This window comes from Phaenicophaeus curvirostris, chromosome 13 (assembly GCF_032191515.1).
Source record: "Phaenicophaeus curvirostris isolate KB17595 chromosome 13, BPBGC_Pcur_1.0, whole genome shotgun sequence".
NCBI lineage: Eukaryota > Metazoa > Chordata > Aves > Cuculiformes > Cuculidae > Phaenicophaeus > Phaenicophaeus curvirostris.
In genome coordinates, this window is record NC_091404.1 from 2158041 (window position 1) to 2175317 (window position 17277).

The 17277-nt window shown below is 49.3% G+C and overlaps 1 protein-coding gene across 1 annotated transcript in view; it reads right to left on the reverse strand.

Annotated features, from left to right (window-relative positions):
- Positions 1 to 16639, reverse strand: part of LOC138726239 (exocyst complex component 1-like) — a 34014-nt gene extending 17375 nt beyond the window's left edge. The window contains exons 1-6 of the mRNA XM_069867824.1: positions 16484 to 16639; positions 14634 to 14761; positions 8115 to 8274; positions 7147 to 7340; positions 2115 to 2342; positions 417 to 549 (exon numbers count right to left, since the gene is read on the reverse strand). Coding sequence (XP_069723925.1) covers positions 417 to 549; positions 2115 to 2342; positions 7147 to 7340; positions 8115 to 8274; positions 14634 to 14761; positions 16484 to 16607 — 967 coding nt within the window. The 5' untranslated portion in view covers positions 16608 to 16639. The remainder of the gene's footprint in view (positions 1 to 416; positions 550 to 2114; positions 2343 to 7146; positions 7341 to 8114; positions 8275 to 14633; positions 14762 to 16483) is intronic.
- Between the last annotated feature and the right edge of the window lie 638 nt (positions 16640 to 17277).

The following is a 17277-nucleotide window of genomic DNA, read 5'->3' on the forward strand; positions in this document are numbered from 1 at the left end:
TGCTGTGAGGGTGGGGAGGCCCTGGCCCAGGTTGCCCAGAGCAGTGGTGGCTGCCCCATCCCTGGAGGGGTTCAAGGCCAGGTTGGATGGGGCTTGGAGCCCCTGATCCAGTGGGAGGTGTCCCTGCCCATGGCAGGGGTGGAACTGGATGGACGTTGAGGTCTCTTCCAATCCAAACTATTCCATGATTCTATGCTTCTCTGCCTGCATGCTGTGTCTTCTCTCCTTTGTCCAGGCAGCCTGCAGAGCTGCCCAGCAAGCATGCGAGCTAATTCCTGGGAACACCCCCTCCAGATTCAATGGTTCTGGGGCACCTGCAGGGGCCTAGAGCATGGAAGAGCTGGGTGTACAGCACAGGTTGTGAATGAGACAGTGGTTCTGCTGTCTGTCACCATAAATCTTTGCTCTCTACTCACCAGGCTCTATCTGGACATTCATGCAGCCAGATAAAGCCTCTGCTGCAGCAATGCAGGCTTTCACTCTGCTGGGGCTGGAAAAATCTGCCCGGCTCAAGGCATCACAGTGTTCTCTGCTGAGGTCGAGGTGGGTCTGAAAACAAAGCCAGAAAAGAATGGATAGAAGCACATCCAGCTCCTCATTCCTTCTCATCCCATCCCAAAGGGTGCTGGTGTGAAATAGCCAAGTGCTACCTTCAGTTGCCAGGCTGCATGTGCCCATCGAGAAGACTGCTCCATGCTCACCTAAACCAAAGGTCTGCACAGAACCAACTGCAGCTGTCCCAGCAGAAGCCCTGGCAAACCTCAGCACAGATTTCTGAAGGGCCAGAAACTCTGGGACCAGTACTAGAAGCAAACTGGTGGGGAGGAGAAAGAGCAAGCTAAGGCAACTGCAGCTCGAGTTAGTTACTCAGAAATGAAAAGTCATTGCCATAGAGGTCACCCTAAGCAGTGCAAGAGAGGGTTAGCTGTGCTGTTTCAGCACAGTGCTTGCATTTATGGTGTATGTTTGTAAATAATTTGCTTTCCCGTATTCCCAGGGCTCATCAAGAGCTTTCCCACTGGCTGCACTGACCCCTGTGCCAATGTCTGTGCGATGCTGTAGAGAAAAACTCCTTATTCCACTCTGGATTGTAAAAGAGGCTGCTGGCGTAAAGTCCACAGCAAAAAAAAAGCAATGGAGAGAACATGAATGAGGAAACTCTTATCAATGGGAAGTGGGAAGAGAAGCACCAGGGTAGGGTCCCTGGACATACAGCCTCTCCAGAACTCATCCCCAGGGAGATATAGACTCCCCAGGATGCTTTCCCCACGGTAGATGTTTGATTTGCCTCAGGACCTGCTCTGAGTCCTCAGCAGTGAAGTTATCAGTGCTGATGGGAGCACGCTTTGACCTGGGGCGGTGTTGCAGGCTCTGGCTCTAATTGCTCATTAAGTACTGCTCTTGTGTACTCCTGGGTAATGATCACTGGCTATTGAAATGACCTTTAGCTACTAATAAGAGCTGCTTTTCCCTAGGAAAAAGATAGAAACTGAAAGCTACCAAGTGAAGGGAGGAAGGAAGAAAACTACCCTCAGTGATAACTGCTTCCCACAAGAAACTCCACAAACCAGACACAGGGATGCCTGGAATTCGAAGGATCTCTAGCTCTTTGGGTGCAAAGGTGAAAGCAATGGGTGAAAGCACTGCTGTAAGAAGATCTCAAAGTTGATAGTGAAAAGCAGACAGAGCTTCCCAAGTGGAAGGTGGCAGAGCTGCATTTGAAAGGTCCTTGGCCTTGCAGCATTTGAGGCTCATCTTGCCCATGAAAAGGACTTTCAGGGACCCCTCTTAGAGCCCTGGACTGCTGTGAGGGTACTGTCCATCCCAGCTGTGTGCCTGCCCTTACATTATCAGAACTGTAAAGTCCCTCATTTCTAGGGCAGAGGAGCTGTGTACCCTTTGCAAACAGAAACAATAGACGTGGCACTTCATGACATGGTTTAGTCGTCACAATGGAGTTGGGCTGATAGGTGGACTGGATGAGCTTAGAGATCTTTTCCAGCCTTAATGATTCCATGATTCTATAACAGTTTTCACAGGGTTTGAGGCTCACTGTGAGTTATTTCTAATACATTCACCAGGCTGAAGATTGATGTCTTTGCAAATCCACATACTGTGAGGAAGAGGATCTCATCCATCAGTCTTGTCTTGTTGGAAACGATGCGATGTAGCAAGGAATTTTCCTGGTGGATGTGGTCCATCTGCTGCTTCACGCTTCCCAGTAACTCATCATAGGTCTGCAAGGTCTCCTCCACTCTGGCCACCTCTGCCAGGGCCTCATCGATGGAGGTCATCAGCTGTGCCACTTGCTTCTCAGAGGAGAGAATGGATCTAAGGTTGGCCTGTGAAAGAGAATCAGAGGGCTTCGGCACTGTAGCAAGGACTGAACATCACCATCTCAGAACCAAAAACCCTGACCTTCACCCTCCCAAGCGAAAGCAGACTCATTATTGCATGTCATTATAGCATGCAAAAAGCTCTTACAATTGCAGCTGACCTGCATCAATACCTGCACAAGGTCAGTATCTCATTCTTGCACTTGGATAAACTCCACGCCAGCAGCCATCTGCAATCCCCAAGGGCCAGGGCACAACATAACCCTTCTCTTAGCTACGTGTGTGCTCAGAGGACCTTCATCTGTCACGGCAAAGGGGTTACTGCAGAGTCTCTGGGCAAATCCAACCATGAGCAGAATACAGTCACAGAATCACAGAATGTCCCGAGTTGGAAGGGACCCACAAGGATCATTGAGTCCAAATCCTGTCCGGACACAGGACACCCCAACATTCACACCGTGGGGCTGAGGGTCAAACACTGCTGGAATACTGTAAGGCTCAGTTTTGTGACTGCTTCCCTGAGGAGCGCTTCCAGTGACCCACCAGCCTCTGGGTGAAGAACCTTTGTAGATTTGGAGACTATAACAAACCCTACTGGCTTCTGCACCGCAGTTTTCCATCTGTGCACTCGGGAACTCCCACGTGGACACTGTATGGAGTCTCTGACCCTCAATCATCGCAATTGTTGAAGCCACCTGGGGATGTGGTTGTCAATCACACAATATTCATAAGGAAAAGAAGCCTCCAGGGAGACCTTAGAGCAGCCTTCCAGTACTGAAAGGGGCTCCAGGTAATCTGGGGAGGGGCTCTGGATCAGGGAGGGCAGGGACAGGATGAAGGGGAACAAATTTCAGCTGAAAGAGGGGAGATTGAGATGAAATTTTAGGGAGAAATGTTTTGCTGTGAGGGTGGGGAGGCCCTGGCCCAGGTTGCCCAGAGCAGTGGTGGCTGCCCCATCCCTGGAGGGGTTCAAGGCCAGGTTGGATGGGGCTTGGAGCCCCTGATCCAGTGGGAGGTGTCCCTGCCCATGGCAGGGGGTTGGAACTGGAGGGGCTTTAAGGTCCCTTCCAACTCAAATCATTCTGTGATTCTATGTTTCTATGGCAGCTTTGAGGCACTGGCCATTTCTGACTGGCTCTAACCCATTTATTCAGACCATGGCCAAGCCAAGTGCCTGTCACAGAATGTTTAACGCTGCTCAGGGCATTGTCACTGCTGCCAGGGTGTTACCCAGCCGAGATGCTCTGGCAGTGGAATTAATAAACAGTTAAATCATGCATGAGACATGCACGCATATATGTCTCTAATATGCAAATTGAAGGCACAATTTGCCTAGGAAGGTCTCAGGCATTTGGTTTGATGGGTGGTAGAGATATAACAGCATGTTAATCACTGCTGACAAGCTCTGTGAGAGATTAACTGCTTCCAAATGTTAATTGTATCGGTTTTTTGGGGCCTATGTACAATGCAGGATATCAAAGAAAACAGTCAATAGGCATGGGCTTGGGAGGCAAGAGGTTATTTATCTCTTCATTAATAAAGCTTTTGAAGAAGTTTATCTTTTCTGATATTTCAATTATCTGATGTCTTTTCCATTAAATGAAGAACTGAAGCGTCTGTACCCCTGCGTACACCGTACGCTCAGCTTTCCTGCGGGAGATGATAGGAGGAGGAGAAGCAGAATCTTGCCCACCAGGTCAGGTTACTGTGGTTTGGACATACCCTGTGCGAACAAGGAATGTGTCTAGAAGTACAGTAGATGCTGGGCATCTACAATTCCTCTGTTAGGCACTTTCTCTTCTTCAAGTAGCACCTGAGTTGCTATTAGGATAAAGCTGAGCTGGCAGCTCCAGCTGTAGTGGAGCTATATAGAAACACAGAGTGGTTTGGGCTGGAAAGGACCTCAAAGCCCATCTAGTTCCACCCCCTCTGCCATGGGCAGGGACACCTCCCACTGCATCAGGGGCTCAGCAGGCTCAGCAGTCGGTTTCAAAGTGGGGCTTGCTAATGCACACAGAGAGTCTTCTCCAAAAGCACCAACAACGCTAAATGAATGCTCCTTCTGTCCAGGCACTAGAGACCCAGGAGGGATCAAACAGCCCCACTCCTGGACTGCTGCTTTCCAGCCACACACCAGGGACCCAAACCCATGGCCACAGGCTCTGCCTGGAGCTTCACATTTTATTAAATGTTCATAAGCTATGGCCATAAACCTCCCGCAAGCCTCTCCCCACTGTGCCTTCAGCTTGTCTGATTAGGGTTGAATGGACCCATGGGGCTTTGCCTTGCGTAAAGCATCCCCAGTGACACCAGTGTTGGCTGAAAGGGCTCTCCAGAGAATCTCTGCTGCTAAAGGTAATAACAGAGCTGCTGGGAGCTGCCCGTGTTCCAGCAGGTGCTGGGATCCTGCAAGTACGTAGGAATATTAATGTAAAAATCAGAGCTCACGGCCTCCCAGGTGCTCTGTCTGCACTTTCCTTTCCTCTGAAGTGGATAAGGGCTTTCTTGCTGGGGGTACAGTGCTTCACAACCCCCAGAAGAGATGGGCTAGCAGAGGTTGATTAGTATTGTAAGAGGAGGACGAGGTGTTATCACAGGGATGTAGGGAAAAAAACATTTAAATAGATGCATGTGCCAGTCTAACTCACTGGGATTAATAACCCTTAATATCATACGTTAAGCCTTAGAAATAGGAACAGCTCATTAATTAATTTGTATTAGCAATAAGTGACAGTTATTCATTAGAAGGTATTAAAATAATGTATTCCACAGTGCCTTCCATCTCAAAGAACTTAATAGAGATTTATTAGTTGCTCTCCTAGGGTATTTTACAGCTGGGAAACAGTCACAAAGCACCTGTACAACTTGCTGAGAGCAAGCAGGAGCAAACCTCAGGAGCTTGGTCTTCCAGATTAACTACTAAACTTCCAAGTGTGATAAATCGTATATAAACACAAATACAGAAAACACTAGAGCTAAAGGAGGTTGGATTTAGGGTTTGTGGTTTATTGTCTGTTTTAGGATATTCCCTCTGGCTTGTTTTTTTCCCTTTGTTCCTCAGTTGCCTTCCCATAAAATCCTCACACTAGATAATGGTAAATGTGCGTAAGATAAATGCTCCAAGATGCTGTCTTGTTATTTTGCTCCAGCACTCAAAGAAACAACTTATCCTCTGCAGAAATGCAGTAAAATACAGCAAATCTAGTAAAGTAAATAAAGCACACTAGTCTGAAAATTATATGTGCCTTCTCCATTGGCCCTTTCTACTACGGTTTATCTTTTACTTTTTATCTCTTTCCAGCTCCATTTCATTTTCTCCTCTTCTCTTTCTCCCTAGCTGCTGATTTTCCTTCCATAGGAATTATTGTTGGCCTTCTGCTTTTCTTCCAGGCAACCTGGTAACAAATGTGCTTCTGCTCAAGTTAAAAAAGCCACCAAACTGAAACAACAGGAATTTTTGATGTATCTGTGACAGCCCTCAGGGCAACGTGGCCCATCCCCACTGCTTCTACACATCCTGCTCATGATGGTCACGCTGGACCAGGTGAACAACAAGCTGCAGACCTGGTTGTGGATTTGGCAGGAGCCTGAAGAGCTCTCAGTACCTGGAGGCATCTTCCAGGCTAGCGCTCACCAGGACACACAGACGTGCTGACAGGGAGGGGAAGACACACATCGTGGACATAGTCGCTGTTTTCCCCTTGGGAAAGCTCCTGTCACTCATTTCCAGATGTGGTTAAGGCTGTGGGATTCTTCACAATCACTTCTGGTTGCTGACCTGGCTGGAGGCACCGACTGTAGACCCAGCAGGAAGGATCAGAGGCAACCCAGACAAATTTCTTCTGCACTAGTAACCACAGAAATGATGGTCCTGATTGCCACTGCGTGGGACATAGAGACCTTCTGCACAAGGCAAAGGAGATCCTGAGGCTCCCCAGTCTCATCCATCTCCATCAGTGAGCCCCAGAGCACCCACCCCAAATCATTTTGCCCCACAGACCCTTACTTATCCCTGTGCTGCCCCTAGGAATCATCATCCTTCACAGCTACACGTCCAGGTGGACCTGGGCTCCGTACCCTTCCCTGCAACTGGGTTTGTGCCACTCTTTTGCATAACTCCTTTGCAAACTGACAGTGCCGAGCTGGTCAGCCACAGCTCTCAGAGAGACACCACTCAAGCCAAGGTCTGAAGGTAGTTAAGCTCATCAAAGACAGACGTTTGGTGCCTGGCTGCCAGGCTGCAGCCACTTGTTTGTCCTCTCCAAGGGGCAGCAGCCCCAGTACAGAGCACCGTGGGACAGCACTGACCCTCAGGAGGGGAGCAGTGGTGTCCTCCTGACACATGAGATGCCTTTTCAGCTGAAATAGAACAACACCAAGGTGCCCCACAGGAAAGGCTGGGGGAGCTCTTGGTCAGGAGTGTAGGGATAGGACAAAGGAGGATGGTTTTGAGCAGCAAGAGGGGAGATTGAGATGAGATCTTAGGGAGAAATGTTTTGCTGTGAGGGTGGGGAGGCCCTGGCCCAGGTTGCCCAGAGCAGTGGTGGCTGCCCCATCCCTGGAGGGGTTCAAGGCCAGGTTGGATGGGGCTTGGAGCCTCTGATCCAGTGGGAGGTGTCCCTGCCCGTGGCAGGGGGTGGGACTGGATGGGCTTTGTGGTCCCTTCCAACCCAAACCATTCCACGATTCTATGACTTTCTCTTAGATCAGGTGCTCACAGCAAGCTAAAGATCTGCCAATTTGCAGAGACTCAGTCCCTACGCGCCAGGCACTTTCTTTTCAGTTGAGTCACAACACTTGGCCCGCTTACCTCATCCAGCACATGGAGATCATTACTTAGCTGCTCAGCAAAGGCCACAGAGTTGCTCACAAGGGGCTCATACTCCTCCATCAGCTTCAACACATCGTCGGCTTCCTTTGCTGTCATCTCCTGGTAGGCACTGAGCTCCTCCTGATTCTCAGTCTCTGCAGTGTCCTTCCTGTCTTCTTGGAGTCTTTGACTCCCTGCATGGGCAGGAGGAGATGTGGAGATGGCCAAAACCTTCTATTTATATCAATTTATTAGCCCTTCCAATATTAGCCCAGAGATTCCATTAAGTCCAAGTGACATGAGTCCAGTAGTCTCAGTTTGCTGGTCAGTTAATATAAAATCACAGCATGGAGCAAGGATAGATGTGCATAAAGGGTCAGCTTTGTAAGAGAGGCAAACCCAACTTTTGAAATGCAATTTGAGCTCCAGTCGTGTTTTTACTTGCTCACCTCTCTGGGATTGTGTGCTGGGGCGTGCTGATATGTTTGTTCTACAAAGCTGAGACAGTTTTCAGAGGTGAATAGGCTTCTTCCGATCAAATACACTAATAGTCAGGTGTTGTAGAATAAAACACAATTTTATATCCATGTATAGATTTATTTCTTGATATACTGCTGGGGAACATTACAGTGCAGGCATCCAACCTCCCCCTGGCCTGACATTATCAACACTTTACTGCTCACCTTCCCCAACCCAGAGTGCAGATAGCATCTCCGGGCAGAAGATAAACTGTTTGTCTATTTTTTTTCCCAGCCTAGCAGTGTCACCGTAGCCAGGGTCAATGGATAAATCCAATGGCTGTGCCTCCAGATACACAAAACACAGATCCTCCCACTTCTCTCTCACCTCAGCCTTTCCCATCAGCCACATTCACTGGTTGAGATTTATTCACAACCCGTTCTAAAGTGGTGATAGTGATGATGCAAAAAATCCCAAATGACCCTGAGTGTGACAAGGAAACGAATTACCTTCTGCTGCACAGGAGGGGACGTTCACAAACACAACAGAGCTGCTGAGGAATCGGTGGTTCAGCTTCCACAAACATCTGATAAAGGTTTTCTTCTCATCAAAGCTCCCAGCAGTCCATTTGTAAACCTTATCAAACTTCAGATCAAAATCCAGGCTTGCCTAGAAGTCAAGAGTTAAACATGACATTGGTGAGATGCTGCTTGTCACACCACAGATGATCAACACAGATTTGCAGCACATTTTAAAATAACAGGCACTGAACGTTGTGAAAATACCTTGTGCCGGGAGGAAAAACACCTCTTGGTTGAAAGAGGTTGGGACATACACCTCTACGCTGCAGTTTCAAGGTTTAGGGGTTTCGGTGGCCCCGGGAGTCATAGAATCATTTAAGTTGGAAAAGAGCTTTAAGACCATTGAGTCCAATCTTTGACCTAACACTGCCAACTCCACCACTAAACTCTGTCCCAAAGATTATATCCACATATCTTCTAAATCCCTCCAGGGATACTTCCCTGGGCAGCTGTTCCAGTGCCCGACAGCCATTTCAGTAAAGAATTATTCCTAATATCCAATCTAAACCTCCCCTGGTGCCAATTGAGGCCATTCCCTATAATCCTAGCACTTGTTTCCTGGGAGAAGAGCCCAGCACGAACCTCACCACAACCTCCTTTCTGGAAGCTGCAGAGAGTGATGAGGTCCCCCCTCAGCCTCCTCTTCTCCAGGCTAAACAACCCCAAGTCCCTCAGCCACTCCCACTGTCCCTGGGCTCCAGACCCTTCCCAGCTCCATTCCCTTCTTCAGATGTGCTCCAACCCCTCAAGGTCTCTCTTACAGTGAGGGGCCCAAAACTGAGCCCAGGATCTGAGATGCAGCCTCACTAGCACCAAGTCCAGGGGATGTTGACTGAAAACAGCACAGGACTTAGATGTTAGAGGAGAGCACTCTGTGCTCTTCAAGCATCAGGGGACTATCCTGACATCTCTCTGAGTCCACCTAGCAAAAAAACCCAGTTGGACATGCTGTGAAGGTGACTCCAGGGAGACCAGTGCTACCAGCCAGCTCACGCTGATGATGAGGCTGGTTTTGGTGGAGCTGCACAGGTATAGTCAGACTCAGATCTGATGAAGGGCTGAAATGGGCTCATGCCCCCAACATCAGCACAACATCTGATGTGATGGACAGCAACTGTACCACACCCAGAGTAACTGCTGTCAGAAGGTGGATTTGAAGTCTTCCAATAGATGAATTCCCTGACAAGCTCTGTATTGCCAAGATGACAGCAGGTGATTCCTCTAGTCAGCAGCAAAAACTTCATCCTCCTTTCTGTTTCTTTCCTGCAGGTACAGACGTCTCACCCTGGTCTTCTGCTGCTTTCCCAGAGTAAGGTGGTAGGATTTGAGTGGGAGGGTCATGGCGCTTGGCAAATAATCACAGGTGTGACAAAAGCACTGAAAATAAAAGGATGCACAGCAATTCTGACCCTAGAAGTTGACACTAAGACACTCATAGCAGGTCAGACCAAGCAATCCACCAGTCCCAATGTCCTGATCCAGCATGCTGGCTTCTTTTCAGATTATATAAATCCCTCACCTATTACTATAGGGTTTTGGGGGTGAATGCTGATGTATTTTGACAGTGTCCAATGGCAGATATTTGGGAGAAAGAGCCTTCAAAGGGCAAGCCCAGGGTTATATTGCCTTCAGGATTCCCTGCCAACCTCCAGCAGCCTGTGATCTGGCAGCTCGCGAAGCCAGAGGTTGTATCCACAGCGCTGTGTTTAACAGCCCTTGAAGGACCTGCTGTCCCCGATTTCCTCTAATGGTTTTTTGAACTTATTCATAGCGTTGGCATCTACAGCATCCTGTGGCAATAAGCTCTGCAATGTAATGATGTGCTGAATGAGAAAGCTCAAATCCACTAGAGTTAAGTTTTCAAGGTAAGCCCAGCGCTCGCCCTGCCTCCCACTGCAGAAATTCCCCTCTGCAATCCTCATCCAACCCGAAATCCCAAACATCTCTTCACTCAAGGGTATGGAACATCTAGAGAAAATCTTGCAATCAGCTTCCACAAACGCAGTCCTGAAATCCCCCCAAGTTGCACTGTGGTATCAGGCGTTCTTCAACCGGCATCTTCCAGAAGCCACATTTCCTGGCAGGGGAAGGTCACTTGGAGCATGAACTGGGAAAAAAAATGTGTATCCAGCCTGACACTGTCAGCCAGGCGATGTAGGGGATTCTCCTGCTCTGCTCTGCACTGGGGCAGCCCCACCTCGAGCACTTAGGACAGTTTTGGGCGCCACAGGAGAAAAACAATCTAAAGCTCCTTGAGAGTGTCCAGAGGAGGGCATGGAGTTGGGGAAGAGTTTAGGGGGGGAGCATGTGAGGAGCAGCTGAAGGCACTGGGTCTGTTAAGCCTGGAGAAGAGGAGACTGAGGAGAGACCTCATTGTGCTCTGCAGCTTCCTCACCAGGGGAGGAGGAGGAGAAGGCGACGAGTTCTTCTCTCTGGCCACCAATGACAGGACCCAGGGGAATGGCAGGAAGATGTGCTGGGGAGAGTTAGGTTGGATATGGGGACACAGTTCTTCACGTAGAGGGTGGTGGAGGCCTGGAACAGCTTCCCAACGAAGCAGTCTCAGCACTGAGCCTGATAATATTCCAAGGCCTTCAGCCCCACGGTGTGAATGTTGGGGTTGTCCTCTGCAGGGACAGTAGTCGGACTCGATCGTCCTTGTGGGTCCCTTCCAACTCGACACATTCTAAGAAAACCCACCCTTGGCATTTCCCCATGTTGTTTTCATCTGTATAAGTGTCAACATGTCTACATCTATCCATGTCCAAAGGATGCAGTTTCACCGAGGTGGAACTCCAGCCACAGGAGACTTGGCATTTGCCACTAAGCAGTCTGTAAGTGAAGAGAATAAGGAAGGTTACTGAACTAGGGACATCCCACAGGAAGAAAGTCCTTCCCACACCATCTCATTAGCTCTGCGGCACTGCCTGATCTCATCTTCCAGAGAACTTAGCTGTGCTTATAATTATTGATACTAATCATCGTAACAGACGCAGAGTTTATGGGAATTGATGCTGCCCTATGACATGGTTAAGGGTTGCTTTCTAAACACCTTGCAGCAATACATCAACGCCCCCGCATCGCTCTGCAGGCTTGGTAGCAGCCCCTGCAACGGCGCAGAGCAGCGGTGTCTGCGGGAGGAATTTACAACGCGCGTGGTTTATAGCATGCCTTATGAGGAGCTATTAAAGCAGGGAGGCATCCGTTAATCGCTTCATAAATATTAATACTGTTTTGGTCAAGGGAGCTATAGCTTTAAGCACCGATGGACTTGCAGTGTCAGTACTTTACTGGTGCCAAGGAACAGAGGGCTTCCCAGTGCACCAGAGCAGACCTGATGACCAAGCCCTTGCTGTGTGCGCTGAATATTGACTCGCTGGCTTTGGTCTGGCTGCAGTAGGTGCTATCTCCTAAGCAGAGGTTTCATTTCCATGTGCCTGCCAAGCCATGAAAGAGGAGGGACCATGCTGACTTGAGTAGTGGGCTCTGTGGTGGGACCCTGAGAGGTATCAATGTGTCCTAGATGCAGCCCACTGCTTCATAGAATCATAGGATCACCAGGTTGGAAAAGACCCACCGGATCATTGAGTCCAACCATTCCCATCAATCACTAAACCATGGCCCTCAGCACCTCATCCACCCATCCCTTAAACACCTCCAGAGAAGGTGACTCAACCCCCTCCCTGGGCAGCCTGTTCCAGTGCCCAATGACCCCTTCCATGAAAATTTTTTTCCTAATGTTCAGCCTGAACCTCCCCTGGTGGAGCTTGAGGCCATTCCCTCTCGTCCTGTCCCCTGTCACTTGGGAGAAGACCCCAGCACCCTCCTCTCCACAACCTCCTTTCAGGTAGTTGTGGAGAGCAATGAGGTCTCCCCTCAGCGTCCTCTTCTCCAGGCTAAACACCCCCAGCTCTCTCAGCCATTCCTCATAAGGCCTGTTCAGCAGACCCTTCATCAGCTTTGTTGCTCTTCTCTGGACTCGCTCCAGAGCCTCAACATCCTTCTTGTGGTGAGGGGCCAGAACTGAACACAGGATTCGAGGAGCGGTCTCACCAGTGCAGCTTCTCTTCTGCCTGGGGACCTTGTGCATCAACTTCAGCTGGGGAGTAGATCCCATTTTAGGAACGACATCGACAATTCTAGCTGCCTGCATTCAAGAAAAAACAAATTCAGCCGGGAAGAGGCAAGGAAGACTGCGCCATGCCTGATGAAGGAAAGAGGGAAATCAATACTTCAGGTTGGATGGGGCTTTGAGCACCCTGATCCAGTGGGAGGTGTCCCTGTCCATGGCAGGGGTGGAACTGGATGGGCTTTGAGGTTCCTTCCCAAACCATTCCATGATTCTATAGTGCATAAGAGAAGACTGAGAGCTCAGCCTGCTTAGCTTGCCAGAAGGAAGGTTCACAGGGGACGTGACTGCAGTCTGAAAATACATCTGCAAAGGAGAAGAGCTTTCTAACCTGAGGAACAGCCACAGCACAAGCACAAACGGGGATGATGTGGAATTCGTAAGAAGGCTTTGAGACAACCAGGTTCTCTATTGGCCTCCCATTAAGAGGGGGTTGAAAAATACTTTAAGATGAAGTATGATCAGTTCATCTCACTGGGATGGCAAATGAGGAGAAAAGGACCGACAATCCTGGGAGTATCTTCTAATCCTAACTCCTCAGGAGCCTAAGCAGTTTAGAAGGCTTGGTGGAACCAGGCTTATCTGCTAGAAGGAAGCTCGGGCAAGATGAAAGCACCTATTTCCTTCTGTCCAGGAAAATGTAAGACAACAAGATATGAGTTCAGTTCTACGCAGAGGATCAAGATGCCCTGCAAACCTGCAATTGTGATTTTCCTTTCAGGCACGTGGCGCAGATGTACTTTATTTGTCCTGGATGCAGAAGTGGAAAGCTGTTCTTTCGCTCGTTTATTTCTATGCTTGTGAAAACCCAGGCACCTTGCCAAAGCCTCTGGAACATTCACATTAATAAAAAAACTAATTATAACAACTTTAACAACGCTCTGCCAGCCCCAGCAGCAGAAAGGGAATATCTTGTCCATGCTTTCTTTCCCCGAAACCCTCAATGTACGCTTAAAAGTGCAGACTCACGGCTGACTCCGGCTCTCTATAATCCTTCTTTCAGTAAATGCCTCCATTTAATCCTTAAATACCCTATGCAAATGTCTGTCAAGAAGCTTTGTCAACATGGAGCGACAGATGGGCCTGAAAACGTGTTCTGAAAATGCTGGAGACCTGACAAGAGCAGCGCTTTGCAGCCCATCTCTCCAGCCTCTGAGGATTGCTGCAGAGAGCTTCAGGAGGTCCTCAGCCTGAGGAATAAGGAGAGCTTGCCCACTGATTTCCGTGGAAGCTGTGTCTGTGTCATCCACTCACTGCTAACTCTGGTCAGCCTGACATTTCCTAACTTAGAGAGGGATGATTCCGGAGGAAGGAAATCGCTCCAGCCCCAACATCCTGGGCACAAGCATCTCCCTGGAGAGCATGAGGGAAACAAGAAGTGCAAAAGCACTGATGTAAGTTGGAGGAACCACCCAAGGAGAGATGCCTGGTCACCGTACTCTGGAAACAGCTCTGAAGGAAGGCAGAGGGCTTTGAAATTTTTTAAATGGTGGTTGTTTCCTCAAAATTAGAGTCATTCAGGCTGGTTCAGTCCTCTATTAGAAATCACACATCCCCCACACTGCTCTTCCTGCCTCTTTCCTGGCAGCCAAGAGGGCAACTGTGTCCTGGGTGCATCCAGCACGGCATTGCCAGCTGGGCCAGGGAGGGGATTGTCCCCTCTGCTCCACACTGGGGTGGCCCCACCTCGAGCACTGGGGGCAGTTCGGGGTGCCATAGGATAAAAAGGATATGAAGCTGCTGGAGAGTGTCCAGAGGAGGGCATGGAGTCGGGGAAGGGTTTACAGGGGAAGAGTGTGAGGAGCAGCTGAAGGCACTTGGTCTGTTCAGACTGGAGGAGACCGAGAGGAGACCTCATCATGCTCTGCAGCTTCCTCACCAGGGGGGAAGGAGGAGCAGGTGCTGAGCTTTTATCTCTGGCCACCAATGACAGAACCCAGGGGAATGGCAGGAAGATGTGCTGGGGAGGGTTGGGTTGGACATGAGGACAAAGATTTTTGTGCAGAGGGTGATGGAGCCCTGGAACAGCTCCCAGGGAAGCAGTCACAGTGCCAAGCTTGATTAGTATTCCAGTGCCATCAGCTCCACGGTATGAATGTTGGGGTGTCCTGTGCAGGGACAGGAGTTGGACTCAATGATCCTTGTGGGCCCCTTCCAACTCAGGACGTTCAATGATTCCATGATCTAAACATATGGGCTGTCCTCCAGGGGACCCAAATCCCCCTGTGGAGCGTGGCCTGCATCTCTCTAGCTTCGTATTCATACCTGTCCCCCATGATCAGTTCTGCTTTTTGCCATGGAAGGAAAATGAGTCCTACCTGATTGAGATTCTTGCCGTCTACCAGCTTCAGCTCTGCTAACGGCCACCTGTAGGCTATCTTGTACTGCTCTCCGCGGTCTACCTTGACCTTCACCAGAAATGGCTGCACTGGTCTGAAGGTGTCCACTGAGGAGGAGGAAAAGAAAACCACACCACACAATCATAGAATCATAGAATCACCAGGTTGGAAAAGACCCACCAGATCATCGAGTCCAACCATTCCCATCAATCACTAAACCATGTCCCTCAGCACCTCATCCACCCGTCCCTTAAACACCTCCAGGGAAGGTGACTCAACCCCCTCCCTGGGCAGCCTGTTCCACTGCCCAATGACCCTTTCTGTGAAAAATTTTTTCCTAATGTCCAGCCTGAACCTCCCCTGGTGGAGCTTGATGCCATTCCCTCTTGTCCTGTTATTAAATGTTATTGTTAGTTTGGTGCACAGTAATTCTCTCTGAGTGGGCAGGTACAGACACTGATTCTGCATTGTGGCTGTATGGAGAGATACTACAGGGTATCAGTTGACTTTTCTCTTTGCCAAGTATTTACATACAGGCACTGCTCTCTGGGGTCTAATCAAGAGTCATTTGGAGTCTACGGAGGCATTTCAAATAATTCCAATGAGCTTTCAATCAGGCCCTTGTGTTCTATACAAGGCACAAGTAATTCATCAGGATCCAAATGTGACCAGAAAAGAGTGCCCTAGTGCAGGAAGATGCATGATGATGCCACATTGCTAGCCCTATAACAGCATCCAAACCCACTACATTGTCTGACTGATGTCCACACCAAGATATTCCATTGCAGAATCACAGTTAAACATTGGAATAATCTCCCCAGGGAAGTGGTGGATTCCTCTAGCCTGTATACCTTTAAGGCTCAGCTTACACGATTTTGGGGGCATCTCATTTAAACTCTGTATTACTTAAAATGTTGGACCGAGTGATCCCTGAGGTCCCTTCAAACCTGGCATTCTGTGATTCATGTATTTTACATCCTACTTATTGGGTGGCTACATCATCTCTTTGAGATAATCCTCCAGCTCTCTGTTGACTACAGAAGGATTTGAAGCACATCATTCAAGTCAAACACCATTGAATCATATAATAGTTTGGGTTGGAAGGAGCCTTAAAGATCATTCCATCCCAACGCCCCTGCCATGGGCAGGGACACCTCCCACAGATCAGGCTGCCCAAGCCCCATCCAGCCTGGCCTTGAACCCCTCCAGGGATGGGGCAGCTACACCTGCTCTGGGCAACCTGGGCCAGGGCCTCCCCACCCTCACAGCAAAACATTTCTTCCTCAAATCTCATCTCAATCTCCCCTCTTGCAGCTGAAAACTGTTCCCTCTTGTGCTCTCCCTGCACTCCCTAGGACCAGTTGCTCCTTTCAATCCTGGTCCAATAGCTTCGCCCTCCTGAAATGCCTGGATAATGTTAAAACTTCCATTAAAATTTTGGAGAAGCAGAATGAGGCTGTTATACTGTGTCACGTTAGAATGGGCTGTTGCTAACTTCTAATGACAGACCTGATGCAAATGGCATCAAACCCAATGTCACACTAGTGGAGGGAGCAGCCCTGCAGACCCCAGACCTCTCATCCAGCATCCAAGAGGGAGCTTATGTTTCTGTCACCAGTTCTTATCATCCTATACTGACTTGGCACAGATCCTCTCCTTGGATTAAGATTTGCTTCCTTTAATCTTAAAATCCAGCATTCCAAGTAGTGGTCATATCTTGTCTTCCAGATTAGGAACAGAGCAGTCAGAAACCAAAATCTCTAACCAGAGATGCAATAAACCTCCCAGGGTTTGTAGCTCAACCTGTCTCCCAGCACTGGGATTCTCACCTACAACACAGAGAATGGACATCTTCTTCTTCTTCCCTGTCTTCCAGACACGAATGGTTTCCAGCAGCCTCTTCTTCTGTGGGCTGAACACGTCTCTTTCCAGTGAGCTCCAAAGAGAAGCCATGGAGATACCCAAACACAACAGCCAGTGGTAGCTGTGTGCCTCCCACTGATGCTCACGGTCACCTTGGGCTGCGCAGCACCTCCTGTGGAATAAAAACAGGCTGGGGAGATGATCCACACGGCAGCGCCTGACACAGCAGTGACATTGCTGCCACACTGATTTTGTATCTGCTGTCTAGCACACAGCAGGAGTGTTAAGTAATAATTGTAGGCTGGTCAGAATTCCTGCCCAGTGCAAGCAGGACACACCAGTGCATCCATCCTGAGAAGGCCATAAAAAATTTCCCTTATTACTTAAAAAACTCCATACTTTTTAGTTCCAACCCAGCACAGGTGTGCTCACAGCCCAGAAAGCCAACCATGCCCTCAGCTGCATCCAAAGCAGTGGGACCAGGTGGGTGAGGGAGAGGATCCTGCCCTTCTGCTCTGCTCTGGTGAGACCTCACTTGGAGCCCTGTGTCCAGTTCTGGAGTCCTCAACAGAGGAAGAACATGGAGCTGTTGGAGTGAGTCCAGAGGAGGCCACGGAGATGATCCGAGGGCTGGAGAACCTCCCATGCAAGGACAGGCTGAGAAAGTTGGGGAGACACAACTCATTAAACCTCGGGGGATGCTGGAGCCCTGCAGGAGGGAAAGCGGAGCCCTGGCTGTGGAGGGGGCTCAGCGGGGCTC